At 33.3% G+C, this 26675-nt stretch overlaps 3 protein-coding genes across 4 annotated transcripts; all 3 read right to left on the bottom strand.

The window, feature by feature from the left end:
- Nucleotides 1-509: 509 nt before the first annotated feature.
- On the bottom strand, nt 510-7240 carry LOC117101265. Of its 2 annotated transcripts, none has more exons than XM_033241219.1 (6): nt 6709-7240; nt 5022-5220; nt 4784-4907; nt 3980-4168; nt 3507-3674; nt 510-2673 (listed from the first exon to the last, which is right to left on the bottom strand). In XM_033241219.1, the coding sequence occupies exons 1-6, from the start codon at nt 6849-6851 to the stop codon at nt 1685-1687; spliced, it is 1812 nt and encodes a 603-aa protein (XP_033097110.1). In that variant the 5' UTR covers nt 6852-7240; the 3' UTR covers nt 510-1684. The 2 variants fall into 2 exon arrangements, with proteins under 2 accessions (XP_033097110.1, XP_033097111.1); XM_033241220.1 differs by having other exon boundaries at nt 6648-6850.
- Nucleotides 7241-9904: 2664 nt separating this feature from the next.
- Nucleotides 9905-15288, bottom strand: LOC117101282. The gene is made up of 3 exons (XM_033241243.1): nt 14888-15288; nt 13932-14102; nt 9905-13564 (listed from the first exon to the last, which is right to left on the bottom strand). Exons 1-3 carry the CDS (start codon nt 15114-15116, stop codon nt 12162-12164), a joined length of 1803 nt encoding a protein of 600 aa, XP_033097134.1. The 5' UTR covers nt 15117-15288; the 3' UTR covers nt 9905-12161.
- A 2871-nt stretch (nt 15289-18159) lies between these two features.
- On the bottom strand, nt 18160-26431 carry LOC117101264. Its single transcript, XM_033241218.1, has 6 exons — nt 24054-26431; nt 22639-22845; nt 22362-22485; nt 21947-22135; nt 19710-19844; nt 18160-19246 (listed from the first exon to the last, which is right to left on the bottom strand). The coding sequence occupies exons 2-6, from the start codon at nt 22825-22827 to the stop codon at nt 18264-18266; spliced, it is 1620 nt and encodes a 539-aa protein (XP_033097109.1). The 5' UTR covers nt 22828-22845; nt 24054-26431; the 3' UTR covers nt 18160-18263.
- Nucleotides 26432-26675: the final 244 nt, after the last annotated feature.

The raw sequence follows: 26675 nt of genomic DNA, 5'->3' as shown, positions 1-26675 counted from the left end.
ACAAGTGGGTACCTGGTAGGTTCCAACACAACTGCGCTGACTACTAGCTGCAATATTATGGAATAATAATATAATTTAACTTAATAATTTAATTTGGTGTTCAATGTGTTCCATACGTGTTTGATCCAATGACCGGGGTAGTAATGTGAAGTGCTTAGAGGCTTTGTAAAGGCATTAAGCGCTATATAAGAACGATATATTATTATAATGATTATTTATATGGACATACATACATTAAAATAAGATTTGATCATCTAGACAGACCTTAAGACTTGGTAACTTGCTAAAAGAGGGCAGCAGACTAATTTTCAATAATTTCATTATTCATTTGGTCTTTAAAAAATTGTTTAAAAAAATGGAAAGATTTGGAATACCAAGGATAACCACAGTGAAATTAATTTGTGTGGTATACTCAATAGGTGCCTATCACACATTAGGGTAAAGAGAAGATGTAGATCCAGAGGTGTGAGGTGGTGTGGCAATGCATAATGAAACATGTAGTATTTTGATAAACTTATCTACAGTACTTTTATTTGACAAAAACATGTGACATATTTTAATATGGTCATTATGACATCTCATCATATTTAGACATATTATGTCTATATATGGGCATACCATTTTGTTTGTAAAAGAAAGGGCTTTACAGCTGTTAAAGCATTATTCAAAATTTAAAATTTAATATATTGAAGAACCTATTGTGATGTATTAAACAGTAATATATAGAAGATACATTTAATTATAATACTTTAATTTATGAATATTTTTATTTTTTTAAAGCATAAACAGTATAAAATAATATTATGACAAGGTCATTAAGTTACTAGTTTTTTAATTATTAAATATTTGTTTTCCATAACTGATGTTCAAAGTTCTACCATTAATATTAGGGAGCTTTGAATTAACACGACGACAGTAGGATGTAGAACTTAATGAAGTCACTCAAATTCTTCTGCGCAGAACGTTAATTCTCCTCGTCACATGGGTTGTAGAACGCAATTTGGTCAATCTATGTATGCAGAACGTAGAACATCTGGTAGGATGGTCACGCATGAGTGATTCCATTTTGGCATCGCTTTGTCGAACAAATCAAAAGCTTCCTATTGTTAGTATACAATAGATATCCTTTTTTCTGATCATATCTAAAAAAGGGCAAAGCAAAATTGTTGTTTTGCCCTTCAGGACAGGAATACAATATCTAAAAAAATCGGGTAGCATTTAAACAAATTCTTATTTCTAATTTATATAAAAGTTAACCTGTGATTACTGACCCTGATTTACAAATTCTAAAAAATGTAGCTTCCACTCCAATATTACAGTACAACATATTACTCTAACAAAACAATTTGGTCAAAATCAGAAACTAGATACACCTAGGCCAATCGATTAATAGTGGTTCCCAAAAGTTTGTATACATAAATGAGATAGATTGTATACAAGATTCGCATGAATATGACAGGTCTTATACAGTGATAAGGATATGGATCTAATTATAGTAATAGGTGGATTTACCTACCGCTTCACACAATCTGATTGTTTCGAAGCATTCTAGTTATCCAATAGTATATAAATTTTATGTCCTATGCAAAATCAGCAGTATTTTGTGTTCAGGGGTTGTGGGGGAAATAAACTTATAGAGGAACTACGGTAATATTAATTGTGCATTTTTTTTACTATCATTTCACTACATTTTATCTGAGTCTATGGCGTTTCCATTATTGTCTATTTTGGCATCTTCTTGTGGTTTTGAAATGGCGCTCTGTCTCGGTTTGGGTTTTGGTGTAACTTTAGGCTTTGTGGCAATTGTTGGCTTAGATGCAGTTTCTTTTGGTGTAACTTTAGGCTTTGTGGCAACTGCTGGTCTAGGCTGTGGTTGAGGTTTACCATTAGTTTTATCTGATTGTTCTTTAAGATCTTCATTTTTTGCCAATGATAATTCATACTTTTCTTCAGTGTTTGTCTTCGGTACAAGTTCTTCTGTCTCATCATTACTTTCAGTTTTTTTTTTTAAGATATGATGGAGTTCTCCAACTAAGCTAGCTGTATTGGACGAGGCTGGAGTAGCCCATGTTGGCAAGGATTTTTTTGGAGGTTCTATACCTTTTGGTGAATTTGAGTCGGATTTCATTTCTTGCTCCCTTTCAAGGGTAATCTTTGTATCTTGTTTTGGTTTAATGATAGTTATAGATTGTTGAGTACTAGCAGTTGTTGATCTAGAATCTGTTTCAGAAGCTTCTGGTTCCTTTGGTTCCTCTGGTTTGTGTGATTCCTTCAGTTCATTTGATTCCTTGGGTTGCATTGCTTGTTTTCCACCATCAGCAAAATCTTTGTCAGTGTGTGCTTTATATACGGCATTCTGCTGAGAATCATCTAGGTGCGTTTCATTGATCAAATGGCGACTGTCTGACGTCTCTAAGGAAGCACTCTGTGCAGCTAATTCGCTCTCAGATGACATGCTCATTACTGATTTCCGGCTCTCTGGTTTTAACCTTCTCACTGATGCAACCATATGCGACAAACTGAATCGTGCTTTTGTTCCAGAGGAATGCCTATTTTTCGATCTGCGTCGCACCGTTTTCTTTTTTACTGTGAACTTCTGTGGACTTAGAGCGTTGTAATTGGGTGCATTAATGTCCTCATCCATAATATCAGCTTTTTCGTAAATGATAATATCTAAAACGAAATAATAACAATTTTAACAAAAAAACACTACAAAAAAAAAAATATATTCCATTTCAACTTACAGTGTACAATAGAAACTTTCCATTACCTAGTCCCATTTTTATGAAATTTATTGTTTTACATTCGTAAAATACTGACGGTATTGGCATAAATAATATCATCATTTCCTAGAACTCCTCAAGGGGATTTAGGCAACTCAATACATCTTGCAAGATCTCCAAGATACGGGCTACATAATGATACTGGCATTTATAATGTGCCTCTTCCTTGAGGTTATAAAGCGCAGTTCTTTTCCCTGGTCATTGGGTCCACATGCTTTAAATGCTACTGCTGGTAATCAGTTCAGGAGTAGGCAACCCCACCATGTACCCATTTACACTCCTGGGTGGAGAGAAGCAATTCAGATAAAGCGAAATGCACAGCAAGGGATTGGAAAACCAAACGGTTCCCACAGCACCAAACCCCTTCCTCATACTTGAGAATTTCTACTGTAATATACTTATTGGTAAATTGAATTTTGAATTATTTCCATAACTTATAATTATCTTTTCAATCTATATATTACTTTCATATTCGGTTTACTTTTACTTTTTTGTAGATTGTAGGAAGGTTGAGTTATGGTAAAAGAAACTTTTTCTACTATAATCTAATAATAATGAAGATAATAGTGGGTGGTGACAACAGCAGAAGAAATTATCTATTTGTGCCAATATATTTTTAAAAAAATGATGTGGGATACTGTGTGTTTCTTGCGAGCTTGTTAAAGATAGATATCAAACTCTCCCGCCATTGTTTTGTTTAGTTTTGAATATTGTTTACCGTACCTGAGCTTCCAGTGTAAGTTTTAAAATCAACAACACTGTTTATCATCTTCTCCATGCCATCTCTTAGCTCTTCAAATTTCAGTCTGCTGCCCTCGTCCTTGCTAGTCGCCATTTTGAATTTGTTGTTGAGATACATTGGTAGATTTTGTATTTCCTCATCAATTGTGTCTGGCAGTAAAAAATATAAAAAAGAATGTATGTAATTTGGATTTTATTAAGTCTAATTACACTCAAAGAAACCCAATGGGTCCATTGATTTTTAGATAAATATTACTGTATCTCCACAAATGTAGTTGTCATACCCAGAGGCCAAAATATAATTAATCCATTGAGTTATAACTTTATTTTATTGAAAATTGGTTGTGGATAATACATCAGCATACAGAAAATATAAGTGATGTAAAGCTGATTTGTGTGTCATATACCTTGGTTTGTCATTATCGTTTGTGCTACTATTTTTGTAATTTTCTTACCTTTTTGTAAACAAACACCAATAAAAGTTGTCATAGTGTGATTCTTAGTAAGTGATAAATTGCCGACTGATTCTGCCGATAGTTCCGTACCGACGATGCTTTTTGCACTGAAGTCACCTGTATAGATGCTCACTGTTACGGGAAAGGTGTTTTCTTTAAGAAGTTCAGTTAAGTTCTGAGGACCAATGTCTAATGTTAGAAGAAAAGAAAAGTTATAACATAATAAACTGAACTAATTTTAGAAAATATTTCTTAATTAAGAAATATAATAGAAAGTGACAATAGCAAACCTGGAGAAACTCAGCATTAAAATAAAGAGAAAAGATGGAGATTCATGCAGTCTCAGGTTGGTTTCAAAGCTTTGGAGAAGCAATAATAAAAGCAATAAAAAAGAACTATTGCCGCACGTTTTAAGGTGATCAATTTGATAGTTAAGAATAGTAGATGAAGATGAGGTAGACCTAAGTCTGTGGATGCTAACATCAAAATTCATTGAAATAAGATTAGAGATATAGTGGAGGGATGATTTATGGAGTGACTTATATACAAATAACATAATCCTGAAGTTAATTCTCACAAACAAAATTTTAAAATAGTATTAATAAATATGTAGGATTGTTAATAATAATGTGTAAATGAGGTCAGGTAATTTATTTTGTTAAAATGTAATTGTAATTATCAAAAAGACATTTCAATATATCCATTATTCAATTCAGCACTCATGATTTGAGTTTTATTAGGCATATTAAAACACAGAGAAGATAGGATTTAAGCAAGCAGATTTCATCAGTAAAAACAAAGTACCTTCATCCGTGGCGTTGATATTTTCAAATCGTATCGGAGTGTCATATGGAATGCTAATGTGGTTACCCTCATTATCAATCCCTATTATTCGTTTCTGCTCAATTTTGCCATAAATCCATAAAATCTGCACGAAGAAACAATATTTAGTTGTGTATTAAATTAAGAAAATAACTATTTAATGAAGTGTTTTTTGACAACATAGTACATCATAACATACATATCAAAGGTAAAATCTTACTTGATCAGATGAAAATGTCTCAATATGCTGAATGCCATAGTAACCATCAATAACCTTTAGAATTAGTGGCATTTGTAAGTCTTCCATTTTGTCGAGGAGTTCTTGTGCTGTGAAAGCCTCACTGCTCCAGCCCCCTTCTCGCAAAGTGTGTATCTGTTCTTTCAACTCCATTTTTGTAATGTCTACCTTGTTGTTTGCACTGATAGTAAATTACAAAAACAGCTAATTATTTGTCAGTAAATTCAATTACTCCAAAATATTATCTTTAAAATTATTTATTTTCTTTGAATCTAATATTTTAGAAAAAAGAAATACCCTCAATGTGTCTAACTAAAGCATTAACATTTTTCTTCCTTTGTAAAGTCATAGTTGTTATAGTCATTAAAATCTAGGGTATGGTTAATTTTTTTAAAAGTTGTATAATTGACTAGATTTCAAAACCATTACCATTTCCTTTGAACTTAAATAATACATCTTTACTTGGTACCTATCCTTTTTATAAAAAAAACATATTTATACCATTACAGGAAGCTACATTTAAACTAAGGTAGTAACATAATATAGTATTTATTAATGATGCTATCTCATTGTCATTATTACTATATGAAAATAGCAGATTATATTTTATTACTATGGTACTTTTAAGTACCATAGTAGTATATAATGATACTAATAGTACTTTAAGTACTATAGTAGTAGTAAATTATTTTGTCATTTTTATTTATATTTCCTGATTACCACAATCAAAGGTTTGTGTTTCATATCTAGAGTAAACTGTACTTCCACATAAAAACATCAGTGTTTTAGTTTTATTTTTTTGTAGTAGTCATTATAGCAAAATGTCACCATAATGTTTGAAATAGGCAAAGAGGATATTTTCGGTTAATATTTAATGTATTCTTTCTGTCTTCTTTCTGTCTCTTGCTTTTTTTGTTTATGGATTTCTGTTACTCCTTTTCTTTTCCTCTAGAGTTATTTTCTTGATGTTGTTTTTAACACAGCACCATATTTAGCTCATAAACACTTTAATTAGATGCCTAAATAATAAGATTAGATTAGATTAGTGAGGATTCCTAATATTGTAGGCCTATCCAACTTCATAGGGAGGTCTACTACACATAGCCATATGTTTTGTTAACAGCTAATACTTCCACCCTAATATACATATCGGTACTAGCCATCATAAATCCTGGGTATACACAGATAGATATTCTCTCCATAAATAGATGTTGTAGTTTGAGGAGTTGTAATCCCAGGTGTGCGTAACTATCGATTATTTTCCCGATTACCACTATAATCACTTGTACTAATATATTAGAAGCTATTTTTGCCCTATTTATAACATTTCCCTGGGCCAAATAGGCAGTTATATAGTGCCTACATACCTATTACAAGTGGATTAAACAGTTTTTTACTCCAATTTGTCACCTGTCTGGGACCTGAAAATGTGGTGGGTGTTCTCTGGCTTGGGTCTCTCCTTAAAGAGTTAACTTCGTGGTAAAAGTTTAAAATTGAAAAGAATTAGAGGGTTCTCAAATTGGAGGGGAATGTGTACAGCAAGATTGTCAAGTATCTAATAAGCAATAAGAATTATTATTTAGTCCTAAAAAAAAAATATTTACTTACCAAATAATTTGTATTTGTCCTACTTAATCCACCTTGATATTAGAGAAAACATAACACTTACCTAAAAACAATGTAAGTGCTTTGAAAAATTTTCCCACGAATTCTTGACTCAAACACCAGAATAATTAAATCTTTGTAATGAAAGATACATATATTATGAGGAAATAAGAATGTGTATCTCACATTACTGACTTTTTGAGTCATTTATTTCCTTATATGATTTCAAAGGAGCCATGGACCTGGGAATATTTGCTTTTTTACTAAGCTTTTCATATTGTAATTTCGTTTCAAGTCACAGTCCAGCACTTACATTGGTTTATTTTCCTAACACTTGATGAAGTCAATCATGTGCAGCGATGTACAAAGTACTGTATAAAAAACTGAGAAAGGGGGAGGATCAGAAGGCAGCCACACACTACTAGATTTTTTTTTGTTAAGGCTTAAAAAATATAGATGGTAGAGATTCAAATATAAGGAGGGTTCATTGCTAGGCTCCATGAGGTTCCATCCTCCTTTACCAAAATTTGCCTCTTGCAACCAGGGTGTAGTGTCCTTGAGCTAATTACAAGCTCCACAGGATATCAGATAAGTGTTAAGTAAACAGAATCAATTTTCTCAGGCAGACAGTAAACTGGAACTACTTCCACAATTACTCCATGCTCACAAACACTAATGTTTAACAGAAATAATAAAATATAATGCAACAATATCATCCGGTTTTTGTTATAATTTATTAGAAAAAAATTGAAGGTGTTGTTAAACAGTTTTTTTCTACGGCTTCAAAAACTGCTTGGAAAGCCAAAACTTTGACTGAAACAGGCTATAGCAGACACTAAATTTCATGTACGTCGTCAAACCAAGGAAATTGGTGGTTCATAAAACAGATTTGTTTGTACAATAACTATTATAATAGGCACGCAGTACGTACGATTTGTGTACAATCGTCTTGTCTTTCTCGCCTAGTCGTTTCGTAGGCTAGGCCTAGGTAGGAATGACACTAGGTCTAGTCAACAAAGGCCTACAACATCGCCAAATTGAAGCCACGTGGACCGCGTAGATGCTTGACTAAATCTATTATTTGTCTTCATTTTACAGTATTATTGTCATACTTAAAATGTTGTTTATTATCTAAAAACAACACGGTAATCCTACCGTACGTTTAAAATCTCTCAGTATTGTCAACCACTGTTCACAAATTTACAACATATGACGACACGATCAAACCAAGCGCTCTTTTATTATTTACTGCTGAAGTTTTTTCTGTCATTACGCTGGCAAAATAGTGCCCAATTACCATTGTATTATTTTTATTTACAACAAACAATTATATATTAAACGATTCGTACATTTAAAGTAGTTTCTAAATATTTTACACAGTAATTTTCATCAATAAAAATATTACTAATAAATGGATTCAAAGTGAATCACGTTCAAACCAATATATTCATCCGCCTTTTTCAGAAACTTCATGTCGTCATACGACGGCGCCTATACCAAGTCGGCCTATTCTAGGCCCAGTAATAGCCATGTACTTTTGTAACTTCTCGTAAAAGGGCTCGTTTTTTACGATTCGAACTCGTAGGTAGGACAGTTTTTTCTGCTAAAGACAAATGTTAACATATTTCATACGATTTTCAACAAAATAGATTTTCAACAAAATAGATTTTTTTTTTATAGTAAACTCAGTATGAATTGATTGTTATTGCTATGGCAGCACCCCTCTGAGATAATGACTTTTCCAGCCGCGATAGCCCTTCATGTACCGCGGTCTAGCCTTCCTGATAATTAGAGTATAATTAGCTATGATAAGAGACCCTGGTTTGAGACCCGAGTTTTCGTGGATAAGTCTGGTTTTGTGGTAAAGGAGGATGGAACAGCATGCCAGGAATTGACCGACCCAGAGTAGGTGCCAAGGTGGTACCTAGAAGCACCAGTGGGATCCAAAAGCCTTGTTATCTTTGAAATTTGAATATTGTAGTTTTAAATGATATTTGAGGAAGTGATGGAGCATAGATATGGTATGGAAATTTGAAACATTACATGACTAAATATGATATTAATACAGAAGAATCAAATTTCCAATAGGATTTTTAATATAAATAGTTGTCACAAAACAAAAACAAAACCTTTTTTTTTTTTCATCCAACAACAGTGTAACAATTGTGTAAAGTCATTAATATATATTGGCAAATTATCCTGAAATGAACCGAATAGGCTTGAAACAAACTACTGATATTGTTGCTGGGTGAATGTCCCAACCCTCTGGTCAGATGTTTCTGAAATAGCTGGTTTCCAGAATAAATATGATCATGTTGAGCCTATCAAAATTCTGATGGTGATGTCTGCTCTAAGGGTTTTTAAATGTTTGCTTCCTCTCCATCCTGATTCAGGTAGTACTTGCATCGGACCAATACCTACTTCGTTTTGAAGAATAAACATATCCACAGTTTCAAGTTTCATTAATGATCAAATTCGTAGAGCACTTGTTGAACTTGTTGAGGAGAACTTCACCCTTTGTTTTATTTTTTTGAAAACTTTATTTTATTCAGCTTTAGCCACAGGGCCAAGGATATGCCAAGCAGTAAACTTAATCAATTAAGCAATTCCGTCACAAGATAAATATACACACAAGATGCTCTACATAGGCATAGTCTCATTATAAGGCTTGGGGAGTGGAGTCCTTTTGGTCATGAGATAGAATCAGGGGCAGATTTGGGGGAGGGGGGGTAAAAAAGAAAGAAAGAAAATGAAAAAATTGTGATGGGAGGGAAGAAACATTATCTTTGACTTCATGGAAGAAATTGCTATCTACTGGTGATGTAGATGTGTATAAGAGAGAAGATTTTGTTCATTTGATTTCATTTTCATTTCATTTATTTGTCTCAAAAACATTATAATTTACAATAAAAGAAACAGCAAGGAAAAAGCATTTGTAAACAAATATGGGACACCCCAATAGTGAATTAAATCACTGTTGAGTGGGGCCCCTTCACAAAAAACAAATGCTTAAAATATAAAATTGTGTGAATGCCCTACAAAAAAAAATTATATTATCACCTTATCTAGGCTGGAAATGTGATGAGGGAGCTAGGGAGGCTTTTTATTTTTTATTTTGTTGAAAGCCAAATATCACCCTTAGATTGTTTACTGGTGCATTGATATGAGAATAATACAAACAATATCTACTAACTATTTACTAAAAAAATGGGGGAAATTATATTATATAATAGAAGACATGTGGGCGAGAATGACAACTTAATCATTTTTTTATTGAGCCTTATGAAACATTTAACGTTAACAAATCTAAAAAGTCGGTAGATTTTATTGGTAATCTGCAGCTCTTGGAAGTTCCAATTTTGTTTTGAGGAAAACACAAGAGATTCAGACTATTTAAATGTTGTTCCATTTTTGTTATGATTTATATCGAAAAATATATTTCTAGAGGTTCACTTTAGTTTACTGCATTTTAGAGACTAAAGTCTGTGGATTTATAACATAAATCATGTTGTTTAACCGCTGAATCAGACCGTTCCATGGCATGGTATTTTTTTTTTTTATTAATGCTATAAATCACAGAGTATGAAAGTGAAACTTTTAGCCCCACTAAGCAAAACATTTCCATCTAGGGGCCTGTTTCTGCTGCTTTTCCTAAAAATATGGTATAAAATATACTGTATAAAATACGGTATCTGAAATCCAGTGTCCCGTTTCTGCTAATAGTACTTCTTGGGTGATCTTGTTTAAAAGGTCCTTTTTTACCCAAAATGCCAAGTTTGGATTGACCTGTGTAGTGATTTTTTTTTTTTTTGCTTGCGATAAACATGGTTTCTTTAAAGAACGTTGTACTGTAATTTTAGTTTCATCTATTTTATCTATAATTAAAAGTTGCAACAAAGGAAGTTTTACACCCCAACTTCTGCTACAGCCTAGAAATTATTGGTGTTATTTAGTATTGGCTAATATCGTTAGTTTTTTTAGTCCACATTTCGCAAAATGTATGGTATACAGTATCTGTTGCAAAATACCGGAATAATTCCACAAAAATTGTGGGGAAAAATACGGTATAAAAAATACGGTATATTTTTATGAGCCCCGTTTCTGCTGCAAAAAAAAAAACCGTATATATACGGTATTTTTTGGCAGCAGAAACAGGCCCACTGATGTTGACGGCGTTTTAACCTTCGGTTTCCTGAATTCAACAAAAATGCCACAATTTATCTGACAAACAAGACGAGTACACTTCACATGCTTACAAGAGGGGCGGTGCCAGGAATTCTCCGATAAGGGATCCAAGCTCCCCAACAAGGGGTTCAATCTCCTCCCCGGTGGGGGTAGATTAAATTTGTCGGGGGATTATTTTTTATTAAAGAAAATAAAATTTTGTGTTTATTATGGGATTCTTTATTTAAAAAGGATGTTGGGGGTACTACTTCCCAGTTGTAGGTCCCATCACCCTGTTGTAGGTCCTATCCCCCTGTCGGGGAAAAGCATGGCGCACCACTACAACCCATATTATTGCAATTAGTATACCGCTCCTTGCTCGCATTAAACAGTTTTTAATCCCGAACTTTGACAGCTTATACTAAGACATATGCTTGATTTTTCCCCGAGGACCTTGCTAGAAATTTCCTGACAGGAGGGGGTCCAGAGGTCCCTGATAGATTCCTTTGTCTCCCTCCCTGGACCACCTGCTAGCACCGCCCCTTGTTATAACCATATAGAGTCAGAGAATACCAGCCTAGACTTGAGCTAGGCCGCTTTCTCCCACTTTAAATATAATCTACAGACTGATCAACATTGTTGCTTAGACTATTATCATAAGATGTTCAATAGATGAAAATTGCAATACCATAAATGAATAAATATTTGCTGGGGCACCTACAATTTTTTAAGGTTTCAGCGCAGTGCATTGAAAACATTTGTCGATTTGAGAATGCATGCTTATTCCTAATTATTGGATTTAAATTATACCATGTTTTGTGACCTTATGCAACATCATATTATTTTATCTATGAGAAATTGCTTAAGAAGGCTGTGGTAATTTACAAAACATAAATGCAATTTGGTACTGTATGTACTCTCGATTATTAAGCATATTTATCAAAATAATATTTTTAAATAAGACCCACGGTCGTGATTGGAGAATTCTCCTAATTAAAAAGAAATGAATGTTTACTGCTATGTTTATTCGAAAGTGGTAAAAGATAAATGAATTACATTTTAATTTTAATATGATTTTAAAATTTTAAAATATTTCGTCATTTCTATACTTAAGATTTGTTTACAGTTCAAACGAATACAGTACTGTATACTGAAATGCAAGTATATATACAGTAACATATATTTAAAGTAATGTGTTATTTTTTTAATTATTTTTAGAACCTTAAACGGATTTTCTAAGCTTGTTTTAAAAAGAATAAATTATGCATTTAAGATTCAATCAATAATATACCGTTGTAGCATACTGTGGTGGTTTGGACTCAGATTGTTTTACCACATTGAGGTTAAAAGAATCTAACTTTCACCAGCAGGCTTACTCATACCTTGTGGAAGCCATCTGTGTTTCAGAAACTTAACAAGTTTTAATGCATCAAGTTTTGACATGCCCAGCTCCTGTGTTAGAATATCCCGATCGAGTGCGCTAAATATTTCTCCGTCAATGTTGTTCAGATCAAATTGCTCTATGTATTTGTCCAGTTTCAGCAAATGAAGGCAATCTATTACCTGTTCTTTTGTTAATGTGGAGATGTCAGATGGAATATCAGATAATGTCGCTATTTTAGGTGATGGGAGGGAAGAAACATTATCTTTGACTTCATGGAAGAAATTGCTATCTACTGGTGATGTTGATTTGTCTTTGTTACTTGGTTTGTCTGACTTGACGAGCACCTCTAGTTTTGGTGTGTTTTGGTTTTTAACATTAGTTGGTTTTGTATTCATGACCTTGTTTTTTTGCGTTGGGATTGGTGGTAAAATTTTGCCTCTTGAAGATACTCTCCTCAAAAGATTTGAATTGTCAATGCCTGGAAAACTTGTTGATGTAGCTCTCTGTAAAATTTTTCTCTGTTCTCCAATATCTGGTGATCTAGAGGAATCAGTGATATCCACTGGTGTGGTTGGATTCTTTAATTCAGAGGTTTGACCAGATGCGATCTTTGAGGTCAGTGTCGGAGGTGTACTGGAAGGAGTCATTTTGCAGTGTGGAAGAGCAATGGGCTCTTTCACTTTTGCAACTGGCTGATTATGGTTTACGTTGCTTTGACCAGATATTTGAGGAAGCGTGCCTGCCTGTAGACCGTGATGTTTTGGTGGTTTGAGAGCTACTTTTGCAAAGTCTCTTTTTTCTGTAGGTTTTGTTGTTGGATCGCTGCATTCAAAATTTTGAGTGATATTTGATGTCTCTTGTTTCAAAATTCCATCGTCTTTTACTGTTATTAACTTTAGTAATTCTTCCTTCACATTGAAAAATTGGTGCTGAAAGCATTCGTTTGATACTTCTGTTTGACTTGTTGTTTTAAGCGACTCATCTCTGTCAGATTTTTGCTGGCTTTTTAAAACTACAGTTTTGTTGATTGGGCATACTTTGATTTTATTATCAGAGGTACTCTGCATAGGTTCAGAATAAGTATTTTCTTTCTGTATTGGGCATGGTTTATGCAGGTTCTGACCTGATATTTTTGGAATTGGTGGCAATGGTTTTGTCTTAGTTGGTTTATTGCTAGTATTTAGTGATGAATACTGGTTGGTATTACCAATCTTAAGAGAATGTGGCAAAGTTTGGAAACCACTATTTGGTTGTAGGTACATGTATGCATCAGATTTTAGAACAACTTTCAGTATTTTTCCAGTCAGATTATCGTAATTGCCCTTTCCTAGGCCAACACGGTTTATAACTTTTGGTGTATAAACATATATCTCTGGGGAAAAAAAACAGAATTTAATATTATTATTAATAAAAAAATTGTTATTTTCATTAAACATTTAGTACTTCTATAAATGATTTTTTTTATTATGACTTACGAGATTCTAAACATTTTTAAGACCACTCTATTGTAATCAAATGCTCATTTCAACAGTAAATATGCAAAATATAAGAAGAAACAATGGCATAGCAGGAAAGGATAGATTCATCCATTCTTTTATGCTGTCAATCATTTGTTTGCTAATTCTGTGGCAGCATAGGCACAATGTGGAATTTTTCCAGCTTGGTAAAACAATCTCCAAAAATCAACCCATAATTGCATAGTTATTTTTCTTTTTTCCTATGAAATTTAAACTACTAACCGCTACTGTTGTCAGTAAACGAGTCAAAGTTAACTGTTTTTTCAATTTGCAATTTCATCTCGTCTTTTATGCTGTCAATAGTGTGTTTGTCATTCTGTGGCAGCGCAGACGCAATTTGAAACTGTTCAGCTCGGATTTTTACCAGACAGCAAATAGCTGGATTAATCTTATCTGAAAAAAAGAAAATGGTTAATATTTTAGCAAATCACCATAAACCAATCTATTCTGCACTTTCTCATCAGCCATTCTGTTGCTGCTTTCTCCATTTTTACAGGTTTTTTGTTGGTTGTTGCTCCACTGAGATTAGGTCTTTCATAACTGTATCTTTGCTAGAATCGCACATGTTGCCAAACTTGCTACTGTTTCCACTTCTTCTCCATATTGTCTCCCACTCTTCCTTTTTTAGGACACCAAACCTATAAAAACTTTAATAAACCTAATAACTACAACCTGTTAACTGCCTCTTCTCGTTGCATGTTTTACTTTTTCTAGGCCTAATTGGCTACTAAAAAAAGAAATTTCAAGTTAATATATCTTTAGGCTTGTTATCTGGCAAACTTCTATGGTTTGGTTGAACTCCATTTCCATTTGACTATATCTGATGTATACAAAACCATCTCTCTCTCTCTCTCTTTTGGATTGAAAAAGAAAAACATCAAAATGATGATGAAATTCACCATTCACCAACTATCAAATTCTTTTTTTGCAAAAACCTGTGACATGCTTAATTATGGTCATGATGACATCACATCATGACCTTATATAGGTACATCTTGACTATATATGGGCATACAACAGTATTTTTGTCTGAAGAAAATTTGATAATTTGGATAGAACTTCTGCAGGCCTCACCCCTGATTCCCATAGCTCCTCCCCTTGGCCCAAGGATGCCAAGTACCACCCTTAGTGAACTTTATGAATTGTGCAGGCTTAAGGATATCTTCAACCTGGCTTACCTTTAGATATGTGTACTGCAAGGATGGTATTCATCTCGTGGATTTTCATTAGAGTGATTTCACTAAACCAGGCTAGTGGTAGCTTCCTGTCATTCATTGTAGCTGACTCAAAGCTCAGATTGTCTAGGCAAGGTCGAACTCTGAGGGGCATTTCGTAGTTCTCCAAGATTTTATCAAGTGACTGGACATTTGTGTGGTCATCTATTTTCTCAATGTTCTCCATCTCCATATTTTTAAATAAGATTGGGCTATTTAAAGGAAAAATGATGTGGTTTCCATGGCGATCAATGGCAACAACTCTTTTAATTGCCCTTCGTTCTTGTAACCAGTAAAACTAAAAAAAAAGTAATGTAAAGTTGTAAGGAATATTTATTTAAATTAATGTATTGACAAATACCAAAATAAGCAATAACATTATTTTAATTCAAACTAAGCGCTAAAGTAATATTAAACACACCAGTAACTATCACTACCACTATGCAGAAGTAAGTGGTAGTGGCTAAATATTGTATGTAGTACATTGGACGTTTGCCTTTTTCTGTAATTTATTATGTTTTGTCCTTGAATATTACTTATGTATTGAGAATAAAGAAATAAAATAAAAACTAATAGTAGGTAACTGAAGTGGTTGTGTACTATTTAAGTGGAAAAACAAAATAGTAAGTGAAGAACAGTAGGTTTACCTGGTCACTGTCAGGTGAATTTCCTTTAGCTTTTTTATCTGAATCAGATGGTACCATTCTGGTTAGAGCTGGCATAGGGATCCTAAAATCCACAAGATCTGTTACCTGGTATGGCTGCCAATTCCAGATGATCTTAGTCAAACATTTATAGATCTCCTCATGATGGTGGGATTCTCCAGATTGATGGGTTATATTAGCTGCCATGATTCATGTAACCCTATGGTTTGCGTGTGTGGTTTTTTATTGTAATATGGCGAACTTTCTGTTTTAGTCTTATATTATTGAAATTCATAACGAGAATGAAACTAGGCAATTGCTTGAGAAACTTAAACAAACCAAAATTTATGATTTTCATAGAACTTTTAAAGTAGATATTTGGACACTTGATTATATAACCAAGTCTTCTTTCTAAGGTATAAAGATTACTGATCATAATTCATCTAAAAACATACAGAAATGACAACAAGAGCAACAAAAAACAAATGTACAGTATTATAAAAAAGAGGAACATACTTTATAGTCTATATACGGTAACCATTTTTAAGTGAAGGTTGAGGATTGGTTATCAGATATATAATCTTTGATTTTTAATAAATAGATCATGAGGAATGAATAGTAATGGTTGTATTTCCTAATCTAATACTTCATGATCTATAACAAAGTCTTGATGTAAAGGTTTTGTTTGTGTTACGCTATGTTATTATCTGGCAGTTAAGCCTATAAGAGTGATTAAATCCGGTGGAGGTGCGTGATGGCTACTGCTACCACGAGGTAGGGGGCAGCCTATTGGAAAACGAATTCATGGAGTTGCATTTGCGTTTGAAACGCAAACATGCATCATAGAGATGCAGCACGCATTTGATATAATGAATTATGGTATTTTGAAGGACGCCCTCTAGAACGTAGTAGTACTTTTAGAGATATAGTAATGTACAGTAATGGCAGTAGTCACACGCTTCCATTGGGAGACTTTTTTTTTATGGTGGTGGTAAACCACCTATTATATGCTCCTGTTCAAAGTAATGAAGTTACCAAGTTACAATTTCTAAAATAGTTAAAATGAAAAGGATTTTAATATATTTAACAAATCTCTCTTATGTTAATATCCCATTATTTTTTTCTGATAGATTTTTTTTTCTTTTTTTCTTAATTCATTCATTATTCAACAAGGCAATACAAAAGAGACAAAACATAACAATCGTACATAAAATCGTATAAGCAAAAACAATTAAATATTCATTTTGGTTTTTGACAATGTAATTTATCATATATAATGTTTATATTACATCAAATTTGATGATTGTTATCAGCTTAATGTGAAACTGATATTTAAATATGGTAATGAAAGTGAGTTGATCTCATTACAAATTCTAACTTAGTAGCACAGATATTGTTTATTTTTCTCTCAGCTTCCTTATTCTAGTTTTTTTATAGTGTTTATTAAATGTACTTCATAACCATAAAACATGATTTAACGATTTTATGCTTCTGACATTTCAGATGTTTTTTTAGATCATTAATCTAATGAAATTATTCCAAAACCAATTAAAAAAATTTACACAGCAATTTTTGATTCTATAGACCACATGCTTCAATGCACTTAGGCAGCTGGAGGGTAAAACATTTAGCGACATATAGGAAATTAAACAGGAAAAACAATATTGTACACAAAATACAGAAGCTTTAGATATGACAGTAACAAAATTAGATACAAAGTTGATAATTTTTCTATTTTTTAAATTATTGGTTTGCCTTGTACCTTATGATTCAGATAACTTGAAGAACCAAACCATTCAAAAATGTCTTGTATACTATCAAACTCACCAATTGCTTTACCGTACTCGTGCGAATAAGCACCACTCATAACGAGAAAATTTCCTTAAGCGCCCCGTTTGAATAAGCACCCCCTTCTAATTTGAATAAATGCCCCCTCAATAACCCAATCAATCCTGGGACTGTGGATGTTGGCATGAATTGAGGTGTGGAGTGGAATCACATTCTTCTTTAGTCAATATCAAAGTGAGGATATTTATCTTTGACAGAATGATGAGAGCTCCCTGGACAGACAGTTTATTTCCAACTTTCATCTTCTTTCATTTGTCTATAGCCTAGTCCTACTACTTCTTTTCCGACAATTTGCACCTTTAACACATTCTCATCTAAGTATTCAAGAAAACCTGCAATGATCATGCCGTCCTGCTATTCTCAATCGACCGATGGTGAACAAGCTAACCACCACCACTAATTTCATCTGCTATTCTGCTGTTATGTAATACTGTACACACAACATTCTTGTCATGACAAGCCATGCTCTCTGGACGATTATCTTTTCCGCCGCAGCACCATTCGTAATTTGCGGTTTCCTGATGTCCTTATTTAATCGTTTTTCATTCAAAATGTGCCGCTTGGATTTAATAAGTTATCATAAGAACCCCTCAATTTCCATCTATTTCCATAAGCGCCCCCTCAATTTTCACTCTGTTTTTATAAGAGCCCCGTTTGAATAAACGCCCCTCAAAAAGTGCAAAAATTTATTTTAAGCGCCCGGGCGCTTATTCGCGCGAGTACGGTACTTGAATTTTGCTATTTACAAATAAAAATGTTTCTAAAAAAAAATCCATTTTAGAAAGGCATAGCTAAGTTTTGTATAAAAATGTTTATCCATTGATGAAATAAAAAAAAATAAAAAAAATTTAGCTGCTATTGGGCAACCATTTTTGGTCTATAAACTTACTTAGTTTTATAGCTTCAATGTTTGTTAAGCCAAGATCATTGGTAAGTATATCTTTTGAAAGCTCACAAAGAATGATGCCATCAATGTCATTTTCCTTAAATTTATCAACAAGCCTTTCCAAGTGGAGAAGGTGAAGACAGTCTTTAACCTGATCTAAAGTCAGCATCCTAAGATCTTGTGGTAAATCATCGTTTTGACGAATTGGTCCATCCTTTATTTTTAACTTTTCAAACTCGTGTGTTGTACTGGTGTCAATTTTGTCACACTTGCATTCTAGCATTGGCACAGGAATTTCATTGTAACTAATTGACAAAGGGATTTCATAGTAACTGTTTGACGAAGAGACTACAACGTTTGATGGTGGAATCATTGGTAGTTCACGTTCGTAGCAATTAGGTGTGCTGATTGGAGTTTTAGACAGGTTGGGTTGGTTGTGAATCGATGAAACTGATGGGTATATGGCAGAACTAATCAACTCTGAGTGACTGTAGCATTTATCTGTATGCTGCTCTTGAGTCTTATCAGGAGTAAGTGGTAAATTATTTTCGGGAACACACTGAACTATTTCAAAATAATTATGAGCCTGATCCTTATTACTGAGTATCAATTTTTCATATTTATTTTCCTCATTTTTTTCCCATTGTTCTATTACCGGAGGAATCTGTTTATAGCATTTATTTATGGCCTTTTCCAATGTTCCATGTGATGGCTGTTTTAATAATTTCCGTATGTTTTTCTTGTACTTTCTTTTTTTTCCCCCCCTTGATTTACTGGTTAAATTTTCAGGATGTGTATTTATTTTGTCATAAGATTGCATGTCTTCTTGGTCTTTGCTACCATTACTACCCTCCTTTCCATTCCTAGCTTCAATTTCTTCTGAACTCATTAGCTGCATGCTTTGGCTTTTTCTGTTATTGTATTCCTTTGAATATAAAATAATTCCTACAAAAGTAGCAAGAAACAAAAAAAAGTTTAAAAGTTGGTGTTTAGCAGCTTTGGTCTCTTATTAGAAACATATTTTTATAAACTTCAAGTGTGGTGGTTCATCTAGATATCACAAAGTTGTGCCAACCAACTAAATATTTCTTAATCTTTAACACACAAGCTAACCCTTTATTTGGAGACCAAACCCTGGAGACGTACCACACCTTTTCAGGTCCCAAATTGGAGGGTGAACAGTAATTAGATTGATAAATGTTTATATGGTAAAGAAAGAAATAAAGATATATTAGAAGATGGGTGCACTAACTGGCCAAATATAAAATTTTATTCAATATATTAACCATTGGCAGCAGATTTGCAAAACAAGGTTTAAAAATTATCGCCTAACTACAAAAAAAGAAATAAAAATAATAATTATTGTGAGGAAAAAAATTATTTTTTAAACTTTAAAGACAAGTAGTACCTGGTAATATAGGCTCATCATGAAAAAACTGAGTCCACTTTACAGAGGTGTGTGTTTTGAGACCTGTGCCCAGTACAAATGTTTGTTGAGGGTGGTGCCTGATCACGGATGGTGAACAATCAAGGATGCTCATCTCTGGTAAAGAAAAATATGCTTAAAGCCGGTTTTCCACTAGGCAAATTTATTCGCACGGATCGAAAGCGTTGGTTCATGCGCATGCGCGTTCACATCCCTATCGGAGTTTTTGCGAAGCGAAAAAATTCGCAACCAATTAGTGCTCAGGAAGTGACACAACGCTTTGATTCGCACAAATAAATTCGCCTAGTGGAAAACCAGCTTAAAGCCTTGTCCAGACAATTTTATTTGACCAAAACATGTGACATGCCTAAATATGGTCATGATGACATCACATCATAACCATAACCATATATAGGCACATCATGACTAAATATGGGTATACAACAGTTTTTTTGTCGAAGAAAATTTGATGTGGACAGAGCTTAAAGCCCTGTTCAGACTATCAAATTTTATTTGACAAAAACATGTGACATGCCTAAGTATGGTCATGATGACATCACATCACATGACCATATATAGGCACGTCATGACTAAATATGGGCATACAACAGTTTTTTTGTCGAAGAAAATTTGATGTGGACAGAGCTTAACAGACTTTTTAACTTTAAGAATCTTAAATTAATAACCAGTCAATTTTGATAAAAAATTGTTTACACTTTGTTTTTCGCAAAACATGCCTCCCATTAATAACAATATAATAGGACTGTAACGTTGTATATTAGTTGTGACGATGTATAGTATTTGTGAACTGTTTATGTCATGACCCAATACATATATATATATATATATATATATATATATATATAGAATGTAATGATATTCATTATTTGTTAAAGCAACCTACAGTGAATTTCACTGTTGAGAATAATATGTTATACAGTTATGCTTACTATTTTATTATGTCATTTTAGGATTTTTATTTTGTACAGTACGTTTGATGAGACTAACACTGTAGTCTTAAATAGGAAGGGGGGATGTAATGGAGTACTGTGTATGTAGACCTATTATGTGTATTTAATTGTTAATAATTGGTGATTGTAGAATTCTACATTGTTTGTTACATTTGATTATATCGGGTGGAGCAACATTAAGGAAGTGAAATGTTTATTTTATACATACACATGGTTATTTAGGAGACAATGCAAGCTGGCAGATGCTGGGCATTGTATATGTCACTGTATAGAGATCATTGATATTTTATGATTGGTTAATTTTGTACTACACGTCTTCTGGTTGTACTGTACTTGATTTAAACACAATTATCACACTTCTTGGTCATCAACTCCAGCAAACCAATGTACTTCAAACAATTCAGCCAACACAGATATACTGTAATTTCAAATCTTAACTTTAATGTCGACCCAGCAATCAACTTAACAGAGGCATTCACGGCGCCCTTGCCGGAAGAGAGAACTTCAGTCTTGAAGTGTTGTACCAAACTTAACTAAATTCAAGTTTCCCACTATAATTATACCAAGCCATCATTGGTATGTAAACCAATCACATACAAGCCTATAATCACATGATCACTCATTAACCAATCATAAAATATCAATGATCTCTATACAGTGACATATACAATGCCCAGCATCTGCCAGCTTGCATTGTCTCCTAAATAAACATGTGTATATATAAAATAAACATTTCACTTCCTTAATGTTGCTCCACCCGATATAATCAAATGTAACAAACAATGTAGAATAAATTCTACAATCACCAAGTATTAACAATTAAATACACATAATAGGTCTACATATACAGTACTCCATTACAAGGACTATTTGTAAATAAAATAATTTTTTCTGGCATTCTTTTGTCACTCAATCAAGGAATCAAGGAATATTTATTTTTGACAGTACTTGATATAGTCAAAATTTGGATTCAGGTGCTTAAACAATGGGATAATATGTAAATGATTCATGAACTGTTTAGGAATGTATTGGATGCACTTGTTCATCTGCCGCGAATCCCCACGAACACTCATGAGTACACCCCCCCCCCCTTATATTAGTTAAATTTTCAAGCATAGATTAGTTTTTTTTTGTTTTCCATCCAATAATATTCAACTGGCTTTCTTTTAAAAAATACTATACTAATAAAAATCATGTGGCTCCGGTTGCGGATTGTGTTCATTAGAAGTTGCAAAATTATTCACTGACCTTTAAATAGTAAAAACCCAGTTAGGAACGTCATGCTGTGTTTCCCTGAGATCTTCATGGATCTGAAGTCATATCTGGTAAACTTATTCCAAATGTCATCATTTTTGTAGTTGTAGAGCGTTGTGTCACTGATTTCAATCCATTCACCCATTTCACTTTCCACCAATATATCAGTAAGCGGCTGATATTCTGCCGAGTAAACAGAGAGGAAAATATTAGTGATGAATGAGAAGTGAAGTTATGAATTATTCAAAAGATTAATGTTACAACTCCTTATTATATTTATTGTTTATTGTTTTTACTCCAGATATTTATTATGTCATTGTAATTGTTCTGTGAAAGTGATGGATTATCCTATAAAATATTAATCTTTGTTATTAATTGTCACATTTAATTAATATATAATGCTAATTACTTTCATATTCACTATTTGATCTCTTTATTTTGAAGTTATTTGAGATGGGAATACTCAAACATTCTCCTTTGTGAGATTCCATGATAACTCTTTTTTGTTCAATTCCTCCACTTATCCATAGGATCTATAAAAGAACATGTAAATAATAATATGTTGATAGGTTTACTACACAAAAATAATTTGATAATTAGATTTAATAATAATAACGTAACTGGATAATATAATAATATAATTTAAAAGCATAGCATCTCCTATAATTAGTGCCAACAGGTCATACCTCACCAGTACAGTAACTTTCAGTAAACTGGTCACCATAGAAGCTGTCTTCAACCTTTGCAAAGACAGGAAATACACACCGAGCATATATATCTTGTACAGTATAAGTCTGTTTGCTCCAAATTATTTCCTCAATAGATGTCAGTATTTTCTGCAGCTCATCTTCTGGGACGCCTGAAGCTGTAGCCATGTTTTAACTTGCTGAAACCTGAAAGAGGTAAAGCAAGGACTCTACTACTAGTACTTGAAATCTATTTTACCAAAATAGATTCCCTATGTGCAATATATAAATCATTGCTCCATATTTTGAATACTGCCATGTTGTCTCAGTGTGCCCAAACGTATCTCAAAGCTACCAACTTCAGGTCATGCAAAACAGAGCTGCCAAAATAACTAAGAGGACTAGTAGTGAGTCTAGCCAGAAAAAAACTTTGCAGAGCCTTACATTTGACTAGGTTATATCAGAATGTTCAAAATTACCAATAATTTAGCACCAACTTACCTAACAAAGCAGATTCCATAAAGAATGTTCCTATGACACCAGATAAATAAAAATCATCTAACACTACCCAAACCAAGAACAGACTAAAAAAAATACCTAGCCTATATCATAGAGAGGTGCTAAACTATTGAATGAACTTAGTGATGACCTCAAAATCTTGAATACAATTTCTAATTTTAAAATGGAAATAAAATATTAATTAAAAGTATTACAGTAGAAAATTTAAGTGTAATTAAGGTAATTTACCTAGTTTAGTTGTTCTTTAGTTTCATTTTAGTAATGTGATTTTTTATTTGTAATTACTTTTTTTGACTATTTTGTTTTAATTTCTGTTTTGTTGATTTGCACATTGTCTTTAAGGCCTTGTTGAAAAAACACTATTGAGTTGAACAAGTCTTTCCGTAATTAAATGAAGTTTTTATTATTGTAGAATTATATTTTCTGAACCATAAATTGTTATATTAGGTGTACGTTTGTTTTTGATAATGCAAAAACAATTTACACTTTTGCAACATATTTTGTATAATGGATCCATATTAATTTGTTACTATGGGATCATATTCTATGAGAATAGTGATATGTGAGAATAATGGCTATAGGGGCATTCAATTCAATTAACAAATATTGCTACCTACATAACACAGCCATCAAACTTGTATTATTCATCATTTTGAAGTTTTGAAATCATTTGAGAGAGATCTACTATTGTATCTGATTTTAGCACTAAAAAATTCAACCGTGTATAGTCAATTTGGTATTTAGCTCTAGAATTGTGATTTAGTATGATATCAACTTACACTACCTACTGTAAATGTAGTCCTGTATTAGCCAAGGGAACATTTGATAGAAAAAGGAACACAAAGCTATTAATCTCAGTTTTTAATTAACTTCAATGCTACTACATCCACAATTACCTCTAGGAAGTCCTGTTTTGATGGTTACGTTGAAAGCAATGACCACTCAAAAGAAAATGGAGAGTTGCTTCTTGACTGCTGTAATAAAAGAAAGTTTTCTATATTATACACATGGTTTGATCACCGTCAAAAATATAAACACGGCATAGTAATGATGGAAAAACAAAGAAACTGATAGACAATAACATTGCAAGTTCATATAGTAGATCTGAGGCGTCACCATTGAATTATGCTTACACAAAGCAACAGTATGTATATTCGGATTGACAAATGGAAACATATATATCCCCTGGATGGTGATGATGATCTAATAAAATTTGTTATTTAAGGAAGTAAGTGCACAATCTAAAAACAAAACTGTCAGAAAATGATTGTCATAACAAAACAAATGCAGAAAAAATGGCTGCATGCTTATGACGACAAAGCTGAAAAGATAATTGAGGCGATACTAAGTAGGAATGTTGTAGAACAGTGGAGACCAGCAAAAGAACATGGTGATGTAATAAAGAAAAAACCCACTGGCAGGTGAAATGCCCAAAGCTGCAAAAATATTTCAAAGATCATTTCAACCCTGACCAATCTAATTTTGCAACTGTGCTAGAAATTACTAACCCACCAGAATACATCACCCAGGATTCAATGGCAGCATGTACATGTGCAAAAAACTAATAGGTAATAATAGACTACCGATTACAACAAAACTCTTCATAATTATGTTTCATATGACCATGTCAATAGAGAATTGAATTCGTCCAACACAGTCCACAAAAGTGCAAAAGCCTACATTGCTAGTGAAGACCCTGCTGACCAATTTGAAACAACATCTGGTGTGTGTCGAGGAAGGAAAGAGAGCCCTAACTTGTTTAAGCTGCACCTAGATTTTGTCCTAAGAATGATGTCAAAATGTGAACATAAACAGCCTAAACATTAACTACCTCATCCCCACTAAAGCAACAAACCAGGATCAGATAAGAACAATAGCTGCGCATGGCCTGTACTACCACATTAAAATAACATCAACCTAGAATAGATTTCTCTTTTCTATGATCTGCAATGGTTTCAAAAATGCCAACTCATTCAATAGAAAGTTTCACAGATACTGTTGCTGAAGAAAGTCTAACAATGATAGGCAGTATAGAGTGAACAGCGACAGCCCAACTAGATTGCCCACTGCATCTGATGACATAATTGTGAAACATTCAAGATTCTTACATTCTATGATATAAAACAAAATATCAAAGGAAGACCACACCAGAGTGCCATCCGTCAGGCATTGAACGCCAGCCAAAGATGGCAATTTGCACGCAACTGCTTTATGCAAATCATGCCACATACGTACTTAATAATGCCATAGTTAGTTTGGGTGTCATGGCAGCTGTCTTGCACTAGGCAAGACTTCACCTAATATAGGAATGAACCCTCTCTGCCGAATGATGAGTTGTCAAGGTCGTCTTTACCTTGGAGGAGCATACCTGTTATAGGCCCTACCTTGGGTAACAGGTATTCTTTCCATGTGTCCTATACATTAATTACAGATGATAAATGCCATTTTTGTCTTTTCTGTGTACAGTATTATGGAACAAAAAAATGTTCTTAAATCTTGTACCCTCAGTCTATGAAGGGCACTGCTTGTTTCAGTTTTCCTAGGTGCAGAAAAAATGCGGACTAAATCTGGGCATATACTGTTCTAACAATCTTTAGAACAGCCCTTTCCCATGGAGAATGAATGCAAAAAGAAAATGCACGCAATCAACAAATCGTTGAGAGTGCCACCAACAATTTATTTTGCTATGGAGACTACATATTGTCGTAATTCTTTTGCGATGATTCAATTAGTGGTGTGATGTGAACATATATAGACACATTGACAAAGCTGTTTACATTTGCTCATTTTTGTTTATTATAATATAATATAATCTGTACACATATTTTCTGTACTACTTTTAAAATCACATAGAGACCTACAAGATTGAGATAACCCCAAGAAACATCTTATTCCATCAATCCACTTTAAAATATCTAGCATACCAAACTTTCCAGCTGTTTTACTATTATATTTTATTCTTAATTTGAGAAAAAATATACTTTATAGTATACAATATGCAGGTTGTAGTTTTTTCACATTTATTATAGAATAGATGAATGTGTGAGTAGGACACAAAACAAATTAATTAATGTAATTAAAAGTCTGGTCTTTACTCATCTTGCTTAACATTGTCAGTGAAAAATTATTGTCAGGTCTGTATCCAGGGGGTGCAATGGGTGCATACCCCCACCCGTCCAAATTGGAAAAGGTTCACATTTTTAAGAAAAGTTGAGTATGTCCTGAATAGAATATTTGTTGTCTATATTAATGATTTAAAAGGAAATGTGGCAAAGACAAGCCAAACCAGTCACTCGTCGCAAAAATCGATTTTGAGTTATTAATACAGTGTTAGAGAGTAAAATGATAGCTATAAAATGGTAAAAAAATCATTCAAATCGGACATTTCCTTATGAAGTTACAAGCGTTTAAACATACAGCAGTTTAAAGAACAATATATGAGAAATCACCCTTCAAAGTTTATGATTTCAGGCATTTCTCATGCAGAAACTATCATCAAATCTTTAAAAAGTGTTACT

Source organism: Anneissia japonica, unplaced genomic scaffold, assembly GCF_011630105.1.
Source record: "Anneissia japonica isolate Jap-2015-1 unplaced genomic scaffold, ASM1163010v1 scaffold1859_len985614_cov190, whole genome shotgun sequence".
NCBI classification, from domain to species: Eukaryota; Metazoa; Echinodermata; class Crinoidea; order Comatulida; family Comatulidae; genus Anneissia; species Anneissia japonica.
Note: the sequence above shows the minus strand (reverse complement) of the source record. Positions and strands in the feature narration are given on the sequence as shown.

Coding starts and splice junctions, on each gene's coding strand:
- LOC117101264 (XM_033241218.1), bottom strand. CDS start 22,827: ATGGCTACAGCTTCAGGCGTCCCAGAAGATGAGCTGCAGAAAATACTG. Junction 22,136..22,361: donor ATCAAATAGTGAATATGAAA/GTAATTAGCATT, acceptor TTTACTCGGCAG/AATATCAGCCGCTTACTGAT. Junction 19,845..21,946: donor TGGGTTTTTACTATTTAAAG/GTCAGTGAATAA, acceptor TTTCTTTACCAG/AGATGAGCATCCTTGATTGT.
- LOC117101282 (XM_033241243.1), bottom strand. CDS start 15,116: ATGGAGATGGAGAACATTGAGAAAATAGATGACCACACAAATGTCCAG. Junction 14,103..14,887: donor TGCAGTACACATATCTAAAG/GTAAGCCAGGTT, acceptor TCTTTTTTTCAG/ATAAGATTAATCCAGCTATT. Junction 13,565..13,931: donor GTTTACTGACAACAGTAGCG/GTTAGTAGTTTA, acceptor TTTTTTCCCCAG/AGATATATGTTTATACACCA.
- LOC117101265 (XM_033241219.1), bottom strand. CDS start 6,851: ATGACTCAAAAAGTCAGTAATGTGAGATACACATTCTTATTTCCTCAT. Junction 4,908..5,021: donor AGACATTTTCATCTGATCAA/GTAAGATTTTAC, acceptor TTCTTCGTGCAG/ATTTTATGGATTTATGGCAA. Junction 3,675..3,979: donor TGGTGTTTGTTTACAAAAAG/GTAAGAAAATTA, acceptor TTTTACTGCCAG/ACACAATTGATGAGGAAATA.